Source organism: Mustela nivalis (genome assembly GCF_964662115.1).
Source record: "Mustela nivalis genome assembly, chromosome: 17".
Lineage (NCBI taxonomy): Eukaryota > Metazoa > Chordata > Mammalia > Carnivora > Mustelidae > Mustela > Mustela nivalis.
Genome location: NC_139036.1, coordinates 46,950,105 through 46,976,432, shown reverse-complemented (window position 1 = coordinate 46,976,432; position 26,328 = coordinate 46,950,105). Strand labels below are relative to the sequence as shown.

Below are 26,328 nucleotides of genomic sequence, written 5' to 3'. Positions count from 1 at the left end.
TGCTGGGTGGTACAGTCCTCTGAGGGATCCCCACTCCTTCCCTATGCGTGCAGAGGGCACTACTCCCAGCAAAAGCTCTCTTGGACTGCCACCATCAGGAAAAGGGCGATGAGGAAGAAGGCCGCCATCCCCCCCAAACCAGCCCTGCCCCTGCTCCTCTATCAAGCTGCCTCTGGAGTGTCATTCTGCTCTCTCCCTCACTGGCTCTGTGCTTTCATCCAAACAAAATATCCCAGGGTGACACCCACTTCATGAAGCTCCAGGAAGTGCTTAACGTTCAGGCTCCTCTGACCTCTTGATGAGAAGGACTTTTTTTTTTTTTTTTTGGCCTATTTATCTGTGCAAAAACATGTTTAAGATCATGTGAGATCCTGAAGTGTCATGGCTTTCTGCAGCCGGGGTCTTGCTCAGAGCTGGAGGATCAGTCCACAAATTAAACTCTTGGCCAAACATGTATGGCTCGAGTTTATCCAAAGTCCAAACAAATCAGATACTCCTCTGGACAGAAGTCAAATTCTTTCCTTTGGTAACAACTGCTCAGAAATTTAGAAAAGCAGTTATGTTTTATATCCTCAGAGTTCTTATAATCACATCCAATCTTGTCTAAAATGCATCAATTGCCATAATGAAGGGCTCTGAAAAGTCTGAGGCTTCCAAAATGGATAAAGAAATCAAAGCCTGTTTGAACTTTTGAGAAATATCTCAACACTGTAGGATCCAAAAACATTAATGAGTTTGCCCTCTCTTTGTAAAACAGCACAACAGGCCAGCTACAACTCCAAATGAGGAAAATTCTAAGGGTTTCCCTAAAGGACATGTTTTTTAAATTTCTTTTCTTTTTTTTTATTAATTGTAGGGAGTTTGCCAAACTTTACTATAGTGTGCTTTGTTCCACGAGAGAATCAGATCTCAGATATTTGACCTATGAAAGCCCAACAGGCATTACTAAATTTCATATAGCTCATGGATGGCTGCAAGTCCCAAATTGGATACACCCTCCTCACAATTAGGGATGAGGTCATAAAATGTCAGTCTCTGAAATTCAGGATAAAAAAAAATCAGTATAAAATTAACCACTACAATGTCAGTAACATAGGATTAACATGTTAAAGAAATAACAAGCCTTTGGAGCAGTTTTGTCAGTTTGTAGGTGATGGGTCCTGGTATGTCTCATCAAGAAGAAATAACTCTACATAATGTAAATAATCATGCTAACTACCATTCACTGAGCAGCTATGATGTGGCAGATGCAGTGCCAGAAACTTATTTCATTAATCCTCCCAACGAGCTGGCAAGGAGGCTCTGATGGTTCCCATTTTTAACTATGAGGATTTTGAAGTCTGAGGGGGCTGAAAGTTGTTTGCTTGTTCACTGTCACACAGTGAGTGTTACTGCTGGGATTCCAACCCTGCTCTTAACTCCAAACTACGCTGTTAATGGCAGTGGAAGAGAAATGGTCCCATGAAGGGAAGCAGACAGTAAGTTAACTGAAACCAAGATGTAAGAAGACGCTTTGAGGTGAATAATCCAAGTCAGTTATCCAGACTGAAACAACTCTAGAGGGAAGGGATGTGATTCCTTAAGGCCTCCTCAGCCTGCTAGAGAAATCCCTTAAGAATAGTCAAGTCCCTTTGATCTAATTCAATATTCACCAAGCCTTCTAATCTTTAATTTGATCTCCTGGGGATGCCTTTTCCCTGGTGGGGAGTCTCTTACGCACAGGATCAGGGCTGGTCAGCTACCAGTTCAATTCTTTGAGATGAAATAATAACTTGGTCATGTGGAGAGCACTTCGTCTCTGCTGAGTGGAATCATTGGGAATCAGTTCCGAAAAAGATCGGCTCTGAATGAACTGAGATGGCATATCTGATCCTACAGAATCAAGAACCTGTTTCTGGGTCTTCAGTGACCTCCCTCAAAATGTCCAGAGGGGTCCCCTTGAAACCGCCTACCTAGGAATCCAGCCACCTTAATGCCAGCTCCACAGGCCACTTTTCATAAGTGACATTAAGAGACTGTCACAGGGTAGGCTTTGGCCAAATATAGCTAGGGGATGAATGCAGAATGTCAAAACAGCCCGTGGCATATTCAATAAGCCATTAGTCAGTTTTTAAAATTAATCAGATGGACCCCCCTATATAGAGAGGTTCTGGAGGAGGACCCCCTAAAGCTTTAAGAAGACCACCATGCCCAGAGGCCCTTCTCAAGAAAGCCACTCCTAGATTCTTTCCATAAACAATCTGCTGGCTCATGCCTTGTGCACTGAATGAAAGCAACGTCCCCATATTGGACTTCACTGATGAGAACAGAAACCATCAGTCATGGCGAGGCCCAAGGTTAAACTGACCGTGGTGTATATAATAAGGGAGGCCAGCAACTTCTGAGGCTACTTGGCAGGAGAGCTCCTGATTAGACGGTAAAAAAGTGACCTAGTTAGAATCCTCTCTTAGAAAGAGAAAATATTAGGTGGACAAAGAGCTCATGTTGTTCCAGATCAGGCGAGTAGCTCAGCCAGGTCTCCTTGAGGTTCCTGGATATCCCAAGCTTAGGGCGGTTAGTCCCAGTCTTGGGAGGCTTAGAATGCTTAACTACCCACTCTGGACAGCTTAGTCTTTGCACTGAATTCAATAATTCCCTCGAAAATGTTATTTTGGAAACTTAATACATAAAACACTTCTGAAATTTTATACTTGAAGCTGCCCTTTGCAGAACTCTTGGATTAAGCTAAAGAACTTCCTGATGCTTATCTGCAAACACCAAATACCTCCATCATTAGAATCCATTATTTACTTGAGTCTAGGTCTTGTTTTCTTCACTCACTCGTCATCCGTCAGGGACATTTTGCAAAGAATTTTGCAAAAAGGAAGATCCTTTCCCCAATCAGGAATCATGTGTTGTTATTGTTGTTGTTTTCCCTCTAATTACTATTTCTCTTCCTTGGCACTTTGCTTCTTAATGCTAGAATCAATCTTATTTTATTGACATGCCAAGCTTAAGTTTACTCATGAAACACTAAAGTTGGAGTTGCTGGGTAACTGTTTACAGGCCAGCCCCTGGCACTGCCCCCTTCCTCCAAGAGCACCAGGGATTCTTTTCATAGAGCTTAATTTTCAGAAACACTTTGAAACACAAAAGAGTGACATCTCTCTATGAAGTAACATCTCCAAACCTTGTTATTGAAAAATCTGAAAATATCAGGGCACCTGGCTGGCTGTTGGTGGAGCATGTGACTCTTGATCTCAGGATGGTGAGTGGAGAGCCCCATGTTTGGTTTAGAGATTACTTAAGAAATAAAAAATAGGGGAATTGGGTGGCTCAGTGGTTAAGCAACTGCCTTCAGCTCAGGTCATAACCCAGAGTCCTGGGATGGAGTCCTGCATCAGGGCTCCCTGCTCAGCCAGGAGCCTGCTTCTCCCTCTCCATCTGACTCTCTCCTCACTCCTGTTCTCTCGGTCTCTGTCAAGTAAATGAATAAAATCTTAAATTAAAAAATAATTAAATAGGGAGGAGGAGTCAAGATGGTGGAGAAGTAGCAGGCTGAGACTACTTCAGCTAGCCGGAGATCAGCTAGATAGCTTATCTAAAGATTGCAAACACCTGAAAATCCATCGGCAGATCGAAGAGAAGAAGAGCAATTCTGGAAACAGAAAAACAACCACTTTCTGAAAGGTAGGACCAGCGGAGAAGTGAATCCAAAGCAATAGGAAGATAGACGCTGGGGGGAGGGGTCGGCTCCCGGCAAGCGGCGGAGCAACGGAGCACAAAATCAGGACTTTTTTTTTTTTTTTTTTTTTTTTTTTTAATCAGAGAGAAAGAGGGGGAGAGACAGGCAGACAGAATGGCAGGCAGAGGCAGAGGGAGAAGCAGGCTCCCTGCTGAGCAAGGAGCCCAATGTGGGACTCATCCCAGGACGCTGGGATCATGACCCGAGCCGAAGGCAGCTGCCCAACCAACTGAGCCACCCAGGAGTCCCCAAAATCAGGACTTTTAAAAGTCTGTTCCGCTGAGGGACATCGCTCCAGAGGCTAAACCGGGGCAAAGCCCACACGGGGTCAGCGTGGCCTCAGGTCCCGCAGGGTCACAGAAGGATTGGGGGTGTCTGAGTGTCGCAGAGCTTGCGGGTATTGGAACGGGAAAGCCGGCTACAGAGACAGAGCCGACAGTAAGCTCACAGCTCGGGGTGACCTTGAACCGGTCGCAGGATCGGTGAGCTCGGAGCGCGGCTGGAGATCAGGCAGACGGGAGTAACTGGGCGCTGTTCTCTGAGGGCGCACTGGGGAGTGGGGCCCCGGGCTCTCGGCTCCTCCGGGCTGGAGACCAGGAGGCCGCCATTTGTATTCCCGTCCTCCGGAACTCTATGGAAAGCGCTCAGGGAACAAAAGCTCCTGAAAGCAAACCCGAGCGGATTACTCACCCCGGCCCCTGGTAAGGGCGGTGCAATTCCGCCTGGGGCAAAGACACTTGAGAATCACTACACCAGGCCCCTCCCCCAGAAGATCAACAAAATCCAGCGGAGACCAAGTTCACCTACCAAGGAGTATGGTTTCAATACCAAGGAGAGCAGCAGAATTCCAGAGGAGGAGAAAGCAAAGTACGGAACTCATGGCTTTTTCCCTGTGATTTTTTTTTTAGTCTTGCAGTTAATTTACTTTTTTTTCTTTTTCATTTTTTGTTTTTTTTCTCGCCTTCTGGTAAATTTTTTTTTAACTTTTATCTTTTTCTTTTTTAACGTTTTTTAACTAGTTTATCCAATATATATATTTTTTCTTTTTTATATTTTTCTTATTTGTTTTCTTTTTTTTAAATTCTTTTCTTTTCTTTTTTCTTTTTTCTTTCTTCCTTTTTGAACCTCTTTTTATCCCCTTTCTACCTCCTCACGATTTGGGATCTCTTCTAATTTGGTTAAAGCATATTTTCCTGAGGTTGTTGCCACCCTTTTAGTATTTTACTTGCTCCTTCATATACTCTTATCTGGACAAAATGGCAAGATGGAAAAATTCAACACACACAAAAAAAGAACAAGAGGCAGTACCAAAGGCTAGGGACCTAATCAATACAGACATTGGTAATATGTCAGATCTAGAATTCAGAATGACAGTTCTCAAGGTTCTAGCCGGGCTCGAAAAAGGCATGGAAGATATTAGAGAAACCCTCTCGAGAGATATAAAAGCCCTTTCTGGAGAAATAAAAGAACTAAAATCTAACCAAGTTGAAATCAAAAAAGCTATTAATGAGGTGCAATCAAAAATGGAGGCTCTCACTGCTAGGATAAATGAGGCAGAAGAAAGAATTAGTGATATAGAAGACCAAATGACAGAGAATAAAGAAGCTGAGCAAAAGAGGGACAAACAGCTACTGGGCCACGAGGGAAGAATTCGAGAGATAAGTGACACCATAAGACGAAACAACATTAGAATAATTGGGATTCCCGAAGAAGAAGAAAGAGAGGGGAGCAGAAGGTATACTGGAGAGAATTATTGGAGAGAATTTCCCCAATATGGCAAAGGGAACGAGCATCAAAATTCAGGAGGTTCAGAGAACGCCCCTCAAAATCAATAAGAATAGGCCCACACCCCGTCACCTAATAGTAAAATTTACAAGTCTCAGTGACAAAGAGAAAATCCTGAAAGCAGCCCGGGAAAAGAAGTCTGTAACATACAATGGTAAAAATATTAGATTGGCAGCTGACTTATCCACAGAGACCTGACAGGCCAGAAAGAGCTGGCATGATATTTTCAGAGCACTAAACGAGAAAAACATGCAGCCAAGAATACTATATCCAGCTAGGCTATCATTGAAAATAGAAGGAGAGATTAAAAGCTTCCAGGACAAACAAAAACTGAAAGAATTTGCAAACACTAAACCAGCTCTACAGGAAATATTGAAAGGGGTCCCCTAAGCAAAGAGAGAGCCTACAAGTGGTAGATCAGAAAGGAACAGAGACCCATATACAGTAACAGTCACCTTACAGGCAATACAATGGCACTAAATTCATATCTCTCAATAGTTACCCTGAATGTTAATGGGCTAAATGCCCCTGTCAAAAGACACAGGTTATCAGAATGGATAAAAAAAAAACAAAACCCATCTATATGTTGCCTCCAAGAAACTCATTTTAAGCCCGAAGACACCTCCAGATTTAAAGTGAGGGGGTGGAAAAGAATTTACCATGCTAATGGACATCAGAAGAAAGCAGGAGTGGCAATCCTTATATCAGATCAATTAGATTTTAAGCCAAAGACTATAATAAGAGATGAGGAAGGACACTATATCATACTCAAAGGGTCTGTCCAACAAGAAGATTTAACAATTTTAAATATCTATGCCCCCAACATGGGAGCAGCCAACTATATAAACCAATTAATAACAAAATCAAAGAAACACATCAACAATAATACAATAATAGTAGGGGACTCTAACACTCCCCTCACTGAAATGGACAGATCATCCAAGCAAAAGATCAACAAGGAAATAAAGGCCTTAAACGACACACTGGACCAGATGGACATCACAGATATATTCAGAACATTTCATCCCAAAGCAACAGAATACACATTCTTCTCTAGTGCACATGGAACATTCTCCAGAATAGATCACATTCTTGGTCCTAAATCAGGACTCAACTGGTATCAAAAGATTGGGATCATTCCCTGCATATTTTCAGACCACAATGCTCTAAAGCTAGAACTCAACCACAAAAGGAAGTTTGAAAAGAACCCAAATACATGGAGACTAAACAGCATCCTTCTAAAGAATGAATGGGTCAACCGGGAAATTAAAGAAGAATTGAAAAAAATCATGAAAACAAATGATAATGAAAGTACAACGGTTCAAAATTTGTGGGACACAACAAAGGCAGTCCTGAGAGGAAAATATATAGCGGTACAAGCCTTTCTCAAGAAACAAGAAAGGTCTCAGGTACACAACCTAACCCTACACCTAAAGGAGCTGGAGAAAGAACAAGAAAGAAACCCTAAGCCCAGCAGGAGAAGAGAAATCATAAAGATCAGAGCAGAATCAATGAAATAGAAACTAAAAAAACAATAGAACAAATCAATGAAACTAGGAGCTCGTTCTTTGAAAGAATTAATAAAATTGATAAACCCCTGGCCCGACTTATCAAAAAGAAAAGAGAAAGGACCCAAATAAATAAAATCATGAATGAAAGAGGAGAGATCACAACTAACACCAAAGAAATACAAACTATTATAAGAACATACTATGAGCAACTCTATGCCAACAAATTTGACAATCTGGAAGAAATGGATGCATTCCTAGAAACATATAAACTACCACAACTGAACCAGGAAGAAATAGAAAGCCTGAACAGACCCATAACCAGTAAGGAGATTGAAACAGTCATTAAAAAAATCTCCAAACAAACAAAAGCCCAGGGCCAGACGGCTTCCCGGGAGAATTCTACCAAACATTTAAAGAAGAACTAATTCCTATTCTCCTGAAACTGTTCCCAAAAATAGAAATGGAAGGAAAACTTCCAAACTCATTTTATGAGGCCAGTATCACCTTGATCCCAAAACCAGACAAGGATCCCATCAAAAAAGAGAGCTATAGACCAATATCCTTGATGAACACAGATGCGAAAATACTCAACAAAATACTAGCCAATAGGATTCAACAGTACATTAAAAGGATTATTCACCACGACCAAGTGGGATTTATTCAAGGGCTGCAAGGTTGGTTCAACATCCGCAAATCAGTCAATGTGATAAAACACATCAATAAAAGAAAGAACAAGAACCATATGATACTCTCAATAGATGCTGAAAAAGCATTTGACAAAGTATAGCATCCCTTCCTGATCAAAACTCTTCAAAGTGTAGGGATAGAGGGCACATACCTCAATATCATCAAAGCCATCTATGAAAAACCCACCACAAATATCATTCCCAATGGAGAAAAACTGAAAGCTTTTCCACTAAGGTCAGGAACACGGCAGGGATGTCCATTATCACCACTGCTTATCTGTGTCCTAGCCTCAGCAATCAGATAACAAAAGGAAATTAAAGGCATCCAAATCGGCAAAGAAGAAGTCAAATTATCACTCTTCGCAGATGATATGATACTATATGTGGAAACCCCAAAAGACTCCACTCCCAAACTGCTAGAACTTATACAGGAATTCAGTAAAGTGTCAGGATATAAAATCAATGCACAGAAAATCAGTTGCATTTCTCTACACCAACAGCAAGACAGAAGAAAGAGAAATTAAGGAGTCAATCCCATTTACAATTGCACCCCAAACCATAAGATACCTAGGAATAAACCTAACCAAGGAGGCACAGAATCTATACTCAGAAAACTATAAAGTACTCATGAAAGAAATTGAGGAAGACACAAAGAAATGGAAAAATGTTCCATGCTCCTGGATTGGAAGAATAAATATTGTGAAAATGTCTATGCTACCTAAAGCAATCTACACATTTAATGCAATTCCTATCAAAGTACCATCCATCTTTTTCAAAGAAATGGAACAAATAATTCTAAAATTTATATGGAACCAGAAAAGACCTCGAATAGCCAAAGGGATATTGAAAAAGAAAGCCAACATTGGTGGCATCACAATTCCGGACTTCAAACTCTATTACAAAGCTGTCATCATCAAGACAGCATGGTACTGGCACAAAAACAGACACATAGATCAATGGAACAGAATAGAGAGCCCAGAAATAGACCCTCAACTCTACAGTCAACTAATCTTCGACAAAGCAGGAAAGAATGTCCAATGGAAAAAAGACAGCCTCTTCAATAAATGGTGCTGGGAAAATTGGACAGCCACATGCAGAAAAATGAAATTGGACCATTTCCTTACACCACACACAAAAATAGACTCAAAATGGATGAAGGACCTCAATGTGCAAAAGGAATCCATCAAAATCCTTGAGGAGAACACAGGCAGCAACCTCTTCGACCTCAGCCACAGCAACATCTTCCTAGGAACAATGCCAAAGGCAAGGGAAGCAAGGGCAAAAATGAACTATTGGGATTTCATCAAGATCAAAAGCTTTTGCACAGCAAAGGAAACAGTTAACAAAATCAAAAGACAACTGACAGAATGGGAGAAGATATTTGCAAACGACATATCAGATAAAGGACTAGTGTCCAGAATCTATAAAGAACTTAGCAAACTCAACACCCAAAGAACAAATAATCCAATCAAGAAATGGGCAGAGGACATGAACAGACATTTCTGCAAAGAGGACATCCAGATGGCCAACAGACACATGAAAAAGTGCTCCATATCACTCGGCATCAGGGAAATACAAATCAAAACCACAATGAGATATCACCTCACACCAGTCAGAATGTCTAAAATCAACAAGTCAGGAAATAACAGATGCTGGCGAGGATGCGGAGAAAGGGGAACCCTCCTACACTGTTGGTGGGAATGCAAGCTGGTGCAGCCACTCTGGAAAACAGCATGGAGGTTCCTCAAAATGTTGAAAATAGAACTGCCCTATGACCCAGCAATTGCACTACTGGGTATTTACCCTAAAGATACAAACGTAGTGATCCAAAGGGGCACGTGCACCCGAATGTTTATAGCAGCAATGTCCACAATAGCCAAACTATGGAAAGAACCTAGATGTCCATCAACAGATGAATGGATCAAGAAGATGTGGTATATATACACAATGGAATACTATGCAGCCATCAAAAGAAATGAAATCTTGCCATTTGCGACAACATGGATGGAACTAGAGCGTATCATGCTTAGCGAAATAAGTCAAGCAGAGAAAGACAACTATCATATGATCTCCCTGATATGAGGAAGTGGTGATGCAATATGGGGGCTTAAGTGGGTAGGAGAAGAATGAATGAAACAAGATGGGATTGGGAGGGAGACAAACCATAAGTGACTCTTAATCTCACAAAACAAACTGAGGGTTGCTGGGGGGAGGGGGTTTGGGAGAAGGGGGTGGGATTATGGACATTGGGGAGGGTATGTGCTTTGGTGAGTGCTGTGAAGTGTGTAAACCTGGTGATTCACAGACCTATACCCCTGAGGATAAAAATATATGTTTATAAAAAATAAAAATATTTAAAAAAAATAATTAAATAAAAATAAATTAGAAAATAAAAAAAATCCGAAAATATTTATGGTTTCCCTCATGGGCATTAAATAAAATCTTAAAATGTGCCTCAGAAAGTAAATTATTGAGTGCTTGCAGACCAAGTACGATGTTCTATTATTTGCCCTCTCTTGTTCATCTCCACAGTGATGCTTTGAGATAGATAGTAGTATTTTACATGGATGTGGAAGTGGAAGGAGAAAAACCTGGATCTAACAAGTGCCAAGGCACTTTTCTTACTAGTAGGCAACATGGGGAGCTGAGAATGGGGAGCCCTGCTTTGGAGCCCTGATCTGCTGCTTATCTGTGTCCTTGGGCAGGTCCCTTCTCTTCAATCTCACCCGGGCTTCCACTTTCTCCTCTATTATTAATAATTCCTGATTATCATTAACTGTTATGATAATTTTATTTAACTTGAACAGAACACGCTCTCCATCTATCATTTCACTATTATAATTTCAATCAGTGTGTCTGATCAAGATTGAAAGGCGAATTGGAACAACAGGGTTGGACCTAGAGGGCATTATGCTACGTGAAGTCAGTCAGAATGAGAAAGACAAATGTCATATGATTGCACTCATATGTGGAATCCAAACAAACAGCAGAATCGGACCTATATATAGAGAACAAACAGGTTGCCAGAGAAGAGGGGGTCGGGGGAGGGGCAACATGGGTGCAGGGGAGTGGGAGCTACAGACTTTCAGTTATGGAATGAATAAGACATGGAAATAAAAGGCACAGCATAAGGAATGTCGTCAATGATACAGTAAGAGCACTGTATGGGGACAGATGGTGGCTATACTTGTGAGCATAGCATTATGTATAAACCTGTCGAATCACTATGCTGTACACTTGAAACTAATGTAACATGGTGTGTCAACTACACTTGAATTTCAAAAAATAATTTTAAAAAGATGGAAAGGTAAAGACCATGGGGAGGGGTCTTAGGTTAATACTTACAGTTAATGAGAGAGAGGAAGGGAAGCAGGCTCCCGGCTGAGCAGGGAGCCGGATGCGGGGCTTGATCCCAGGAACCTGGGACTATGAGCCGAAGGCAGAGGCTTTAACCCATTGAGCCACCCAGGCGCCCCTAAAATCATCTTTATCAGGAGCCATGGGTGGCTCAGTCAGTTATGCATCTGACTCTTGATTTCATTTCAGGACTTGATCTCAAGGTGGTGACTTCAAGCCCCGCATTGGGCTCCATGCCCAGTCTGGAGCCTACTTAAAAAAAAAAAAAATACTTACAGTTAATGCTTTGATTATCAATTAATGCTTTGATAAGGATTACTTGATAGCTGGTTGAGAACAAGAACAGAACGTGGGTGGATGGAAAGGTACCAGTGACTGCTGAAGGACCAAAGGAGGGTGGATGACAAAGCACCCAAAACAAAGCTTTCTCCTAAGTACACATTATCTGGATTCTGCCTGGATCAGGATGTGCCTCGGGATTCGATGTGAAAGCAGGGGGTGACATTCAGAGTATCATATGCAGTCTGGTCTAGCTGAAGTATGAATGAAGAAGCCCTGACAGAGGAAAACCAAAAAAAACCAAGCCTGGAGGAAGGTATAGAGAAAGCCACCGCAGTCAAGAGTTTGGATTTTAGTTCGCAGTCAGCGAGGAATCTTTGAGAACTTCTCAGCAGAGCCACAGCATGAGACCCGAGCTGCTTATAGAATCAGGGAAATGGTGCGGCTAGGGTATGGGAGACAGGAGCTCAAGATGTGGTTGGGCGGTCCTTATGATAATCCAGACATGAGGTCCCGGAGCCCCAAACTAGGGTGGTGGTGATAAGAACAGAAGGAAGGGGGCAGTGATGCAGAGCTATGGATGCCAGCTGGATTTGGGGGATTGCTTAGAGAACACCCAAATCACAGACACCTAGGGATGCTGGGCACGGATGGAAAGTACAAGAATTTCTATTCTCTTTTCCCTCTATTCTCTACCCAATCAAAAGTGCCCTAACTTGACATCAGTTGGCAAGTTATTGAGTGCCTACATGTGCAAAATGAATGGAAGAGTCATCCTGGCCTACCAAAAACCACACACAGAAATAAGTCTGGCAGAGAGAAGGTGAGGTTCTGGTCTTTTCCAAATCTGTGGGCACTAGTGTAAACCTCCAAGAACCTCCTTCCTTGGGAAAGGCAGCCAAGATTAATTATAACCAGGAGATAACTGGGATCTGGTCTCAGTTCTGCAATAGACAGAGTGCCTCCCTTGATCATTTATTTCTTCCTTCTTATTTGGGAGCAAGTACTTCTGAGATTCTCCGAAGAGCTCAAACTCCAGGGCTGCACTGTCTTTCCTCTACCTATCTATTTAATATTACTTTATTCAGCTAAAACTATTTCACCCTCTTGTTTTCTAATCACGTTCTTTATAAAGCACAGCACCGATTCGGAGCAGGGGTGATGGCCTCAATATCTGGGTCTGGGCTTGGGCATCAAGACAAAGCCAATTGGCGTGCTCCTTCCCCGTGTCTTCTCTGCCCACCGCCATCACCGCTCTGCCTCCCCGACTGCATCCCGTTCCCACGGCAACCGCGGGGCACCCGCGTCTGGGCTCAGGACCTCCGGGCCCCGGCCCCACCCCCACGCCAGCGCTCGCAGCCCCCAGCTCCCGCGCGCTGAGTGAGGAGGCCGCGTTGCCAGGGAAACGGGAGGACGCCGGGCAGCCGCCCCCACCGCCTCCACCCCTAGAAAGCCCTGCCGCCGCCGCGGAAAGCTGCCTCCGGGGAGGAGGAGGAAGAGGGGCCGGTAGCGGGAGGGGAGACGAGACAGGAGGAGGAAGAGGAACACAGAGACTGCCCTGCGCGATTGATGGGCGGCCCCTCCGCCCTGGACCAGCCCGCCTGTCCCGCCCCTTGGCCCCTTCAGCCCGCGCAGGTGGGGAAGGACGGACCCGCCAGGTAACGGCCCGCCGGCCCCAGCCGCGCGCGACCCTTGCGGCCCGCAGTCCTCCGAGGAAGTGTGGGGAGAAGGAGGACACCCTCTCCTTTCTGCTTCTGCCATTCTGGGGGTAAATAGGGCCGAAGCCTGTCGGCCAGGCCTCTCCCTCTCCCTGGGGGTCCCCGTGTTTACCTGCCTCAAGGAACAGGTGTGGGGGACCCGGGGATCACTTATTTGCACCCTGGCGGCCGCCCCGCAGCTGCGTAACTTCCCCGCAGGCTTCTTGGGTCTGCAAGTCCACAGTAGTGTCTACACGGACCGTAAGGCCCCTCTGGCTTCTGAGAGGGAAATTGTTGATATTGTCATCGTTGGGAGCATCGAACTGCTTGTCAAGCCTGTGACATCAATCCCACATCCCAAAGTTTCCCAGTTATACATGGAGTCTCTCTCTTCTAGGCTTGAAAGTCAGTGTGTGACAGCCCCTCTCTGTCAGTTTCACAATAAATAAGTCACTGCCAACAAGCCCCTTACACCCCCACCCCTCGATTTCCTAAACCAAACTGGAGGAGAGTCCGATTATCTCCCCGCATCCATGTCAATTTCTCCTCTTTACGTTGGGTCACAGCATTCTCTCAGTAGTGGGGTGTTAGGAAAATTAGCCCCAAATCACTCATCTTTGTTGCTTATATTATTTTTATAAGATTTTAAAACTCTTAAGATTTTTTTTAAGCTAAGACTTAAAGAAATCCTATAATCTTTGTCATTACAAATTAATTAATTGTGTAAAAGGAGAAATGAGTTCTGATCTCCTTCTTCCAAGCACCCAGTTGTGGAAAAGGGGAAATACTTATAAACCAGACTGTCAGGTATTAATATAGCCATTTAGATTGTGGTCCATGGGAACGTGCAGCCTAAAGAGAGGCTTACATTTACATTTTTACATTACATTTTTCTTTATTGCTAAGCCAATAAAATATTCACTTTAATACTTCTGATATGAGAACATATTAGAAATTTTAATAAGAAAACAGTGAAATAGCTTGATGTTATTAAAAAGAGCTCCTTCAAGTCTTTTGACAAATGTGGTCATAGAGCAGAAGGATGGCATATATGATATTTTAGAGAACTGAAAGAAACCTATTCTGCAATCAGATTCTGTTCTCCTTAGTCAGGGAAACTTGGTTTGAATTCATTGCAAACTTACACTAGAGAGGAATACATATGTCACAAAGTTCTTAGAATATTCCTCATTGAAATTTCACAGATCTGTAGAATTTTGAGGCCAAGAAGAATCACTCGCTCTTGCTGTCAGCAAAGCAGGACTCCCTTCTCCCTTGCCCACATCCCTCCTACTCCCTTCTCCTCTCCTTCTCCTTCTCCTGATTTAATATGGCTTCTTACGTTGATTTTTTAAAGCACATATTTGGCCCAATATATTGTCACCAGAGACTTAAAACAGAAGCATGCATGACCATGAGTGGATTTTAAATTGAGAAGCAGTTCAAAGGTGAGAAATGGAAGAGAATACAGAACGCTATTTTAGAAACATGCTCCTTGCCCACATTTTATTACCATCCCCTCCCCCACCTGTCTGTATTTGCTGAGAAAAAATGTTTGGGCTTCAAATGGCCATCTGGTTGAGTGGGCCCACTAAACTGAGATCTGCAAATTAAGCATTATTTCATGTGAATTTACTTCCAAACAGTTATTTCTGTTTCTTGTTTGTCCTGGTCAGTTTTCAAACCTGAAGTACAGTATGAAGTTCAAGTGGTACTTCAGAAAGTTGGAGAACCTTTTCCTAAACGGTGGTGATCTCCTAACGATCTCTTTCCCCAGTGCCTGTAGTATTTGTTTACTCTCACAGAGTATGGAGGTATTTAAATAAATTACACGTGGCACCATGATGCTTATAAATATGCATTTTATAGTGAAGTGCAGTAACAGTTTATGGGAGGGTAAAGAGACTTTTGTAGGTAATTTGAAAGTCCTTTATTTGGTAGATGATTGTGAAGTCAGAGGTAACCTAGCAAGTAGTTCAAATAGTGTTATTTCCTACCTAGTTAGACACAGTTTTTTCATGCCTCTTGACTTAGAAGCCTCTTTAAAATAACAAGGCATGAAAACCAGGATATATGAGCTGATTTTTCTATGTTAATTTTGGAACCAAGATATATCATCCAAGTGGACTCTGGGATATGCCCCTTTAGTGACCATTAACACATTTTCATTACGAAATCTTATGTTCTCTGCCTGATTAATATTCAGACAGACTTTTCTTTCCAACAGTAGCAGCAGGGGTTCATCTTTCTCCCTGTTTTAACACCATTGTTTTCCTAAAAAACTTGATTCTGTTGCAGGTACAAATTCATATGAAAAGTTGGAAGTGATTATTTGAGAGAAGGGGGGAGGAGCAGAAGGAGAGGGAGAGAAAGAATCTCAAGCAGGCTCCATGCCCAGTACAGAGCCCAAACTGGAATTTGATCTCATGACACTGAGATCATGACGAGCTAAAATCAAGAGTCAGATGCTTAACCAACTGAGCCACCCAGGGCCCCCCAAATGATCTTTTAATGTGCAGTTCTATAAATTACCATTAAAAATCCTCAGGGGCAAAATCTAGGCTTTGCATGCAGTCTGTGGAACTATCTGTTGGATTGTAGTTTTAGACTTGGGACTCTCAAAGACCAGCTTTCTGTACTTCAGAGACAGCAGCACAAATTTGCTCAGGGCTAGGTGGGAAACCTGGTGAGATTTCACAATGACCAGGCCAGACACTGAGTCACCATGAGTCAGGGGCAACCTGATTTTGCTAATACCTACACAACTGAAAAAAATGGAGAGAGGAAGGAAAGCTTCAGAGTGCAAACACCCAAGGGTAGGGATGTTGTCTATCTTACCCTGCTGTCTCTTCACAGTCTAGAGCAGCATCTGTTACATGGAAGTCACTTAAATATGTGTATCAGAAAGAAGAACAAGGCTGGAGGCACCATGTTTCCTGATTTCAAACAATATTACGGAGCTATAATAATAAAGTCGTATGATATTGGCACAAAGGCACACATAGATCAATGGGACAGAATAGAGTGGCTTGGAAAACTCCTGCATATGTAGTCAATTAATTTATGACAAAGGAGCCAAGAATTTTCAATGGGGACAGGAGAGTCCCTTCAATAAATGGTGCAGGGAAAACTGGAAGATACACAGAAAAGAATGAAACTGGGTGAGATTACACTATACACAAAAATTAACTCAAACTGGATTAAAGACTTGACCGTAAGACCTGAAACCATAATACTCTGTAGGTGGTAAGTGCCTTGACCTCGGTCTTGGCAATGCTTTTTTGGATTTGATATCAAAGGCATCAAAGGCAACAAAAGCAGGGTGCCTGCCTGGCTCAGTTGGAAGAGCAGGGGCCTCTTGATGTCAAGGTCATGAGTTTGAGCCCCATGTTGGGTGTAGCGATTACTTAAATAAACAAACTTAAAAAAAAAAAAGGCAACGAAAGCAAAACCAACAAGTAGGACCACACCAGACCAAAAAACTTATGCACAGCAGAGGAAAGCATCATCAAAATGAAAAGGCAATCTACTGAATGAGAGAAAATATTTGCAAATCACATATCTGATAAAAGGTTAATACCCAAATCATATAAAAAGCACATCTCAGTAGAAAAAAAAAAAAAAACCCAAAACCCGATTTAAAAATGAGATTTGGATAGACTTTTTTTTTCCCCAAAAAGACATACATATGACCAACAGGTACATGAAAAGGTGTTCAATATCACTCATCACAGGGGAATACACATCACCCTGACAATGAGATACCACCTCACCCTTGTAGAAGGCCTAGTATCTAAAAGATAACAAGTAAGTACTGATCAGGATGTGAAGAAAAGGGAATCCCTGTGCACTGCTGGTGGGAATATAAATTGGTGCAGCCACTATGGAAAACATGGAAGTCCCTCAAAAAATTAAAAATAGAACTCCCATATAAATTTATCCAAAACACTAACTCACTGCAGCATTGTTTGCAATAGCTAAGACACAGAGGCAAATTCAGTGTCTACTGATGGATGAACAGATAAAATGTAAGATATATACATCACCCAGAGAAAGAAATATTATATGATCTCATTCATATTTGGATCTAAAAAAAAAAAAAAAAATACCAAAGCTCACAGACACAGAGAACATTCAGAGAACAAACTGGCAGTTGTCAAAGGCATGGGGCTGGGGCGGGGGCACAGCAATATGGGTGAAGGAAGTCAAAAAGCACAAACTTCCAGTAATAAAATAAGTAAATACTGAGAATGTGACGCATAGCGTGGTGACTATGGTTAATACTGCATATCTGAGGGGCGCCTGGCTGGCTCAGAAGAGTGTGTGACTCTTGATTTCAGGGTCATGAGTTTGAGCCCCATGCTGGGTATAGAGATTAATAAATTAAATAAATAAACGAGAAAATACTGTATATTTGAAGGTTGGTAAGAATAGATCTAATTCTATTAAGTTCTCATCACAAGAGGAAAAAAATTATGACTATGTGGGTGATAGATGCTAACTAGACTTACTGTGATCATTTGCAACAAATACAGATCGAATCATTCTGTGGTACCCATGAAACGAATGTCATGTTCTATGTCAATTAAAAAAAATGTATCTGTAGAAATCACCGAAGAGACTTCACTGGCCAAAAAAGCAGGATGTGTAGGACCTCAGATGACCCTGACTGAGGAGGTCTAGCAGACTCCTCATGGACAGCACTGTTTAGTAACTGTGTGACTTTAAATGTTTTGGTCATAAACTTGGGCCACACCAGTCAGAGCCAGAGCTCTTGAAAGCACTGTCTCTACTTCCTTACCTCTCATTTGCGCAATGCACTGCAATCGGTCTTCAGTGCTCTCACCGAGGTTATAAATAGCCTGCTCCTTGAAACCAGCTCCTCTCAGCGTCTATGCAACCGCGCCCACCTGGTTTGCCTCCTGCCTCTCTGGCGGTCTTGCAGCCTTCTTTTCCGCTCGGGATTCTCGAGTTGGAGCGCTTGCTCCTCAGCTTTCTGCCCTGGGTTCTCCTCTTTCCAGTACGCACACTGCCTTCCACGTCAGCTGTCACCCAATGCCGGGGTGCCCAAATCCTCACTTCTCTGGTCAGCTCCAGAGCCCCGCCTCTAGGTGCTGGCGTGACCCCTCCATCTGCTGCTCCCCCACCCCCCTCCCCTTCAAACGCCACACGGTTTTCTCACAAAGAGAAATGTCTCCAGAATCGCCCACCGACCAGCTGACCAGCCACCAGCGCCCAGCCAGCTGCTCGAGCCCGTAACCTGGCCGGCTTCCTCCACATTCGCCTTCCCGCGCCATCTGTGCCATCACCGGGCCCTGATGATTTTCTCCCCCTAGTAGCCCCCCCCACCCGCCCTGGAATCCATCATGGGGAGAGTGTGGGCCCTGCTGTGAGACTCTGTGGGTTCAAACCCCGGCTCTTCCAGTTAGCAGCTCTGTAACCTTAAACAAGCTACTCTGTGCCCCTTTGTGCCCCAGTCTCCTTACCAGCAAAATGGAAATCGAGTGCTTGCCTCAATGCCTTCCTGAAGATGGAATGAGTTACTATGTGTAAATGTTGACAAGAGTGCCCAGCCCTTCCGGAGGCCAGTCAACAGTAGCTCGGACGCCTGCCTCCTCTCCACTCTTGCCACTCAAGTGTGGTCACCATCTTATCTGGATTATCATCATAGGTTCCCAGGGGTCTTTCTACTTTCCTTTTTCGATCCAGCCCCTCCCCCCCATTCATTCTCTACACCAGAGCCAGAGCTGGAGGGGCCTTTGAAAATGCAAATTAGGGCCACCTGGCAGGCTCAGTTCCGTAGAGCATGTAGGACTTTTGATCTTGGGGTTGTGAGTTTGAGCCCCAGGTTGTGTGTTGAGATTACTTAAAAATAAAATCTTTAAAAAATAAAACATAAAATAAAATGCAAGTCTAACCATTCACTCCCCAGGCTGGAACTTTCCAGTGGCAGTTAAATGGCTCTTGGCAATCATAACCTTCCAGGCTGTCTCCCCTACAGCCCCTCCATTGCTGTTCTCTCCTCTCTCTGCTCCAACTGCTCTGGCCCTCCTGGTCCTCAACCGCACCAGCCCCCTGCTACCCTGAAGCTCCCGCACCTGCTGTCCTTTCTGCCTGAGATGCTCTCCGTCCCACTTCTTGCCTGGCTCACTCCTTAGGAAGCCCAGTGTCATTTCCTAAAGAAAACCTTGCCCCCAGACCATGTCATGCCCTTCCATAATAACCACCTCTCAAAGAAGCCCACATTTCTACTCTATAGCACTTATCACAATTAGGGTTCCTTTGTCAGTACTCAAAGAATTGGGATTTGAACCCACAGAGTCTCACAGCAGGGCCCACACTCTCCCCATGACGGATTTAGGGGCTACTTCAGGGGAGAAAACCATCAGGGCTGGGTGAGGATCTAAATGGCAGGGGAGAGGGGTGGTAGAGGAGCTCACTGGGCAGTGTGAACATTCCCCTCCGACAATTCTGAAGGAAGGCTAGGTTCATGAGAAAACCTCACAGAGTTTGAAGTGGCTGGGGTGCAGTGAGGTTCAATGTCAGTCCTCCACCCACCTGACTGTAAGCAACAACCAAGGCAGGGGCACGTTCGTATCCTACCTAGCACACAGCATAGTGTCTCAGTTGAAATAGGAGCACGACTGTTGAATAAGTGAATTTAAGTGACCAGGTGTTCATAACTTTACTCATTACTAATTTCGCTAGGTTCTTAGGTTTTCTCTTCTTTCTGTCAAGTCGTAGAACTGCTTCTGAATCAGGTGTCTGTCAACCTAACCCCCTATGAATAACCAGGACGAGATCACTGAAGCCAGCTGATGAATGTGGCCGTGTTATTTATGCCCAGAACAGGAGGGCTGTAAGGGCATCCACACCAACACAAAGAGTCCCTGCTGGCTGAAAGGAGCATCTGTGCTTTTCAAACAATGGAAATTAGATGAACAAAAGCAATTATACTAAGATAAATCCAAATCTGGCACAGCAACGAAGGAGTATGTCACAGCACATGTATTTATCTCTTATACGCAGGTTGGGGATTAAGAATCATGTTGCATGAAGCAAAGGACAGGCAGAAGTTCGTGAGTAATGTTCAGTATCTGCGGGACATGCAGCATAAGGTGGACTCTGAATATCAGGTAACTGCAAGAAACTAAAATTATCCTCCACCGCCATTAGAGTTCTATGTGAGAATTCAGGATACAGTCGGAGTGCATGATAAACAGTCATCACTTCCCAAAATCCCAAACCCATCACTTCCTAGTTGTGTGACCATGGAAAGTCACTTTACCTCTCTGTGTTTCCACATCTTTAAAACGAAGTTAGTGGGGCGCCTGGGTGGCTCAGCGGGTTAAGCGGCTGCCTTCGGCTCAGGTCATGATCTCAGGGTCCTGGGATCGAGCCCCGCATCAGGCTCTCTGCTCAGCAGGGAGCCTGCTTCCTCCTCTCTCTCTGCCTGCCTCTCTGCCTACTTGTGATCTCTCTCTGTCAAATAAATAAATAAAATCTTTAAAAAAAAAAATAAAACGAAGTTAGTAACAGTACCCACTTTGGGGTACCTCGGTGGCTCAGGTTAAGCATCTGACTCCTAATTTCAGCTCAGGTCATCTCAGGGTTATGAGATCAAGCCCTGCTTTGGGCTCTGTGCTGTGAAGTCTGCCTAGGATTCTCTCTCTCTGCCCCTCCCACCCTCTCTATAAAAAAAATTAATAAAAATTATAATAGTACCCACTTCATAATAGTGTCATGAAAACAAAATAGCACTTGTAAAGTACTTAGCACAGAGCTTGGCACACAAAGCTTGTCAACGAATGACATGAAAGCTTAAATTTGATAAACCAGGATATCCAGAAAAAAAACCATTAAAGAGTTAATGGGGGGTTGACCTACCATTTATAAAATAATATGCCTTTCCACTGTCATCCCACCAGAAGAAAGGTGGTTAACACATTCTCCAATAACCTAACTATTCGTCACCCTAGTTACAGTGTTTACATGCAAAAACAAAACAGTCAGGGAGCCCGAGGAGTCATGATGTAATTACCCAGAGCTGGCATAGGACAAACTTGCCAGACTGGGTGTGAGATTCTGGGAGCACTGAGAAAGTGTCGCTCAGCCTGTTGGCCAGAGGTCAACCCTCGCCAATCAAGGAGGCTTGTCCTCAGCTTCAGCTGAGGATTGAAAAGTGCACCTTCCCTAAGGAAAACACAGAAATGTTGCTATTGAATTTTTCTCCTTAGCAATTTCAAATATAACCAAACCTCCTGGGTCACCAAGGAAACCAGACCGAGCTCAGTAACCTGATTTCACCTGTACAATGCAGCTTAGCTGTGGGGCTGGAAGCAGAGTCAGCAATTTCCTCCCACAACTTGCCAACCCACGTACAAGACTGTAAAAGTGAGGGAATTTCTGTAAAATGAATAAGAACATAAATAGCTGAACTGGTCACACTGGGAATCCAGTGCTTTTCACCTAGATCCCTCTGCCACCTGACCCTCATTTGGAAATGCTTGTTTGAAATTGTCTCCAGAACAAACATGTAAGAAGATCAATCTTATTATCTGATGGTCTCTGCTGAAGAAAATCACACAACTGTGTGGCCTGAAGTCACTGGGGCTTTATTTGTCTAATTTCATAGGACATTCATGTCCTTATTAATAAGGGTACTTTCAACACTGCCCTTAAAAATAACAATACTTATCAAGTGCCTACAACGTCCTAAACGAAGTCCCTTCTCTCCCAGAATTCTTATTCTGGAATTGATAAACAAACAAAACACACAAGTAAATAAATACATGAGATAGTTTTGATTAATGCTAAATATAAGGAGGCAAACAGAGGTAACCGGCTGGGGGGTGATGCTCCCTTACACAGGTAGGGAAGCCTCTTTGGGGGAGTAACATTTCGTTGTAGAGGTAAAAAGATGGGAAAGAGCTGGCCAGAGCATCCTGAGCAGATGGGAAGCAAGTGCAAAGGCCCTGAGGCAGGAACTTGGAGCTCTGGAAGAAACAAAAGAAGGCCAGAGTGGCTGAACCACATTGATCAAGGGAGAATGTGGCATGTAACAAGATAGGAGAAGTAAATGGGGCCAGATCATGTTGAATCTCTCAGGACAAAATTTGGTGTCTGGAGTTTACTCTTAGGAAGAATTATTGGGATGATTTTAAGCAGAGAAGTGGCATGATCTGATTTACAGTGTTTAAAGATAGCTCTTGCTAGGGAAGCAGCAGAAAAACTTGGTAAGGAACTCCGATAGAAACCTGGGGGAGAAATGATGGTGGCTCAGACCCAGGGGTAGGAGTGGAGGTGGTGAGAAGTGGCTCAACCCAGGGAACAGGAGCAGAACTCCCATCATGCCCATATACGGAGAGGTGGAGTGAGGGAGATAATGGGGAGAAGGTCGACTGACGTCAGCATGCTTACTCGTCCATCAGCTCCCTCTGTCATCATCGGTTTTCAACCTTCCTACCTTTTTCAGACCTGCAATCCCCACACTTTCAACAAAGAACTTCTCTTCCTGTTTTATACACACAGGAAACAAAGCAAAGGACCCAAGTCCATCAGGTAGGAAGCCTCGCCACTCCTCCCCTTCCATTCCAGGCTACACACCCCCCCCAGCCCTCAAGTCCCCAGGGGAAAGTGACACACTCTGGGCCAGCACCTGGCCTGGCCCAAGCTCTTGGCCCACACCCCGCTGTGTCCAGTTCTTCTCCGTCCAGGAACTAGTTGTCTGTATCTTTGACATTTCCTTCCTTCTAATTGGCTCAGCCTACTAACATGCTCAAGTCCCTCCTATACTGAGTACAAAAGAACAAAGCTACAGGACACACGGTCCTTCTCTAGCCACAGACTTGGCACTGTCCCCAAGATGTCCCCAACCTGCTACATTTCTATCTCCACTCCCCCCATTCGCTCCTAACTTGCTGCAACCTGGCTGTCCCCTCCCCTTCCCTCTCCTGAAGTTGTTCTAAGATCAGTAGCCAAATTCAAGGGACATCTTTTTAGTCTTTGTTTTCTGAAGCTTTATCTACATTTGACACTATCACTCCTCCCTTCCCAAAACATTACTCCTTTGGCTTTTTGACAGCACATTCTGCTGATTTTCCTTCTGTTTCTCTCACATTCCTCTCCCTGCCCCACAAATGTTAATTCCCCTGGTTTCCAACAGCCTAGCTTTCTTCCAACTCACAAGGTCTCTGTGACCCATCTCTTCCCTCCCATGTTTTTAACTATCACTCATAGACTAATGACCTGTAACCCTGAGTCTCCCCCAAAGTGTCGCCATCACATGCACACCTGCCTGTTGGGACATTTCCATCTGGATGTCACACAGGCATCTCAGCATGTCCACCCTCTGTCATCCTCCTCCGTATTTAAGCCTTCCCCAACTTCTTTCTCTCCCTCACCACCATATCCCACCTGTTACCAAGTCCTGCCACTGTTGCCTATCAACTCATGAACTTGTGCTTTCCTTTTCATCCCACCACCCTGGTTCCCGTCTCCACAGTTTCTCTCCAAGATCATTACGATGTCCTTATTACCAGTCTCCTTGCCTCCAACCTTGGCGTCCTTCAGACTGCTTTTTTGAAAGGCAGGTCCAAGACCTAAGAACCATACACAGAGCAGCCTAAATCTTCACTGCTTCTCTGACCTCCCCTTCCCCCTTCTTTACTCTCTTGACAAGGGTGGTAAAGACTGCAATTTGAATTTAGAACTAAATGGAACCTCTGTACTCCCACCACACCCTTCTTTTAAAGCCCTCTTTATTGAGGTATAATTCACATATCATAAAATTCACCTGTTTTAAGTGTATAATTTAATGACTTGCAGTAAATTTACCAAATCTGCAGCCATCACCACCATCCAGCTTTACAACATTTCCATCACTCCAATACCAAAGCGTCCTTTCATACCTCCTTCATGTTGCTTATGAAATTGTACTGAAATTGTCTTCCGGATGACTTCCCCTCAATCTGGACCACAGCTTCCTAAAGGCAGGGATGGAGTCTTACTCTTCTGTGTTGAACTGAACGCCCTGCCATTGATGTGAGCCAGCATTACCTAACTTGACCACCAGCTCTGTTTATCAGTCTTAGATTCAGCTGACTTGTAACTATTTCTCAAGGTCAAGTCCACCCTCATTGAGCATTTTCAAAACCACTCACCACAAAGTCTGCAAAAAATAAATACGGTTGTCTTTAATATGTTCTGAGTATTGTTGAATTAAATATATAGCAACCCACAGAAAAGACTTTGAGAGGAACAGTGGTGAGCTATTTGTATGATTTAGTCTCTCCCTTGTCTTGTTCCAGAAAGGATTTAAAGTAGGGGTTTAAGAATCAATCGCATGACCTTAATAAACCCTCAATAACTTGGTCCATGTATGACCTGAATATATGTAGATAATTTACTAAGATAGACTTTGTAACGGGTCGATATTAAAACACTGGCTCTTCAATGAGTTTGGCCCAAGGAATCCCAGCTTTCACTCCTAAGGCAGCAAACTGCTTGGACACTAGGGACTCCCCATTTCAGGGTGTACAAATATTTTAAGACCTAATAGCCAGACAGGACTCCTAAATTATACACATTTGCTGCAGATTCCTTCCTGTGCTTCACTTGCCTTTAATGAACTGGCTCAAATTGAAGCCCTTGCAAACCTTCTGTGTACACTATTCCTGCAACATCCTAGAATATGCCAAGGGTTGGTGTGCACTGGATTAGCAGTGCCTTTACAGGTTTGTGTGCTGGCTCCAGGAGAGGTGGCTTAAACCCACCCTGAGTTATTTTGATGCTGCTTTCAGTGGTTGGGTGGGACCCTTTTGAAAAAAACAAGAGGAAATAAACATCTATTTGGCATATTACATGCTATTTCAGAATCTGGTAGCTAGTACATAATTACATGCCATCTCAGGATTTGGCTCTGTTTCTTCAAGGGTGTTCACGCTGCATGGATTTTTTTTTTCCTTCCTTCCTTTTGGTCAAACGTGTTTATGTAACTTGAGGCAGAATTTAGCCATTAATGTCTACTGAAAGCTAGAGAGAAAGATTACACTTGGCATTTCAGAATGATATTCCGTGATCTATCAAATGTGTTCAGATGGGTTTCATTTCCTGTCATTTATTCATCCTGATCTTTCAAGGATTGAGCAAACAACTTAACGTGACGCTGTAAACTTGTTCAAGGACATGAGAGGTGACAATGCCAGGTGCAGGGGCTTGGGTACCGTCCATTCAGGAGGTTGAGGGAGTAAATTCAGCTTCCCCTCCCATGGGAGCCAAGGGGAGGAGTCTCTGTTCTGCTCACCTCTGAGGCATGTGCTTCTGTCCTCTCCACAGACAGAACAGGAAAAGAAACTCATGTGAGGGAAATAGAGTGTCAGATTGTTTTTACACCTCTGATTCCTTAACCTCTTAAAACTAATGAGCTTGAATAATGCCACCAATGATAATTAAACCCCCCAATGCCGGGTTATGAGTGTTAGATCAAAAGAACAACAGAAAAGTACCAACCGAAGCCATGGCAAGTCCCACTTCTCCAAATGCTTGGATGCTCAGAGTAATGATAACCTTGGTGGAAGCCACCGTGCTCTAGAGGTACAGATGTGTCATGGTCTTGGGGTTTTTCAGACTGGAACCCTGAGCCTGGGAAAGTGTTCCTAAGGCCCAGTGGCTTCTTAAGGCCCAGGAGCCCAGATGAGGACTTGAAGGCAGGACTGATAATCAAATAAGCTCATGAAACTGAGCACACACAACACCCGCCCCCAAAGTCAGAAAGCTGCAACACTGAAGAAAAAGCGCTTTACAAGGTACCCTGACTAACTGAGGGCAGGATCACCTCAGTTGTCTGGCCAGGGAACTTCGGGCCTAGGAAACAGTCCTCTGCCTCCAGGGCACAAAAACAAGGAGGAAGCTCAGGCCCAGACAGAAAGATTCTTTCTTCTTCCCTGACCAGGATCAGAGTCACGTGATTTGGCAAAGGCTGGCTTTGGAAACAGAAGTAAACCAGGCAGTGGGATCAGAAACAACAATTAATGCCTAATGATGATAATGACGGTGATGATGGTGGTGCTGGCGGTGATGAGCGCCTCTCACTGAACACTCGCCAGGAGCCACTCTGCCAAGCGTCCTGCCAACAGGGCCCCAGGCTCCCCGGCAATCTGGCGGCACCAGGCATCTCCCTCTTACAGATGAGGGAAGCAAGAATCAATGGCGTTAGTCAGCCTGTCCAAGGTCACGTTGCAAGAAAGTGGCAGAGCTGGGGTTTGTCGTGTTTACCCGTATTGAGTTAC

The 26,328-nt window shown here is 43.8% G+C and overlaps 1 protein-coding gene across 3 annotated transcripts in view; it reads left to right on the top strand.

The window, feature by feature from the left end:
- The first annotated feature begins 12,634 nt into the window (after window positions 1-12,634).
- Window positions 12,635-26,328, top strand: part of MARCHF10 (membrane associated ring-CH-type finger 10) — an 84,333-nt gene continuing 70,639 nt past the window's right edge. The window contains exons 1-3 of one of the 3 annotated variants that reach the window (XM_082706553.1): window positions 13,044-13,110; window positions 14,397-14,487; window positions 20,069-20,175. In XM_082706553.1, the coding sequence (XP_082562679.1) occupies window positions 20,086-20,175 (90 nt within the window). In that variant the 5' untranslated portion in view covers window positions 13,044-13,110; window positions 14,397-14,487; window positions 20,069-20,085. Of the gene's footprint in view, window positions 13,001-13,043; window positions 13,111-14,396; window positions 14,488-20,068; window positions 20,176-26,328 lie in introns of those variants that run through there. The other 2 variants (XM_082706552.1, XM_082706554.1) reach the window with 2 other exon arrangements.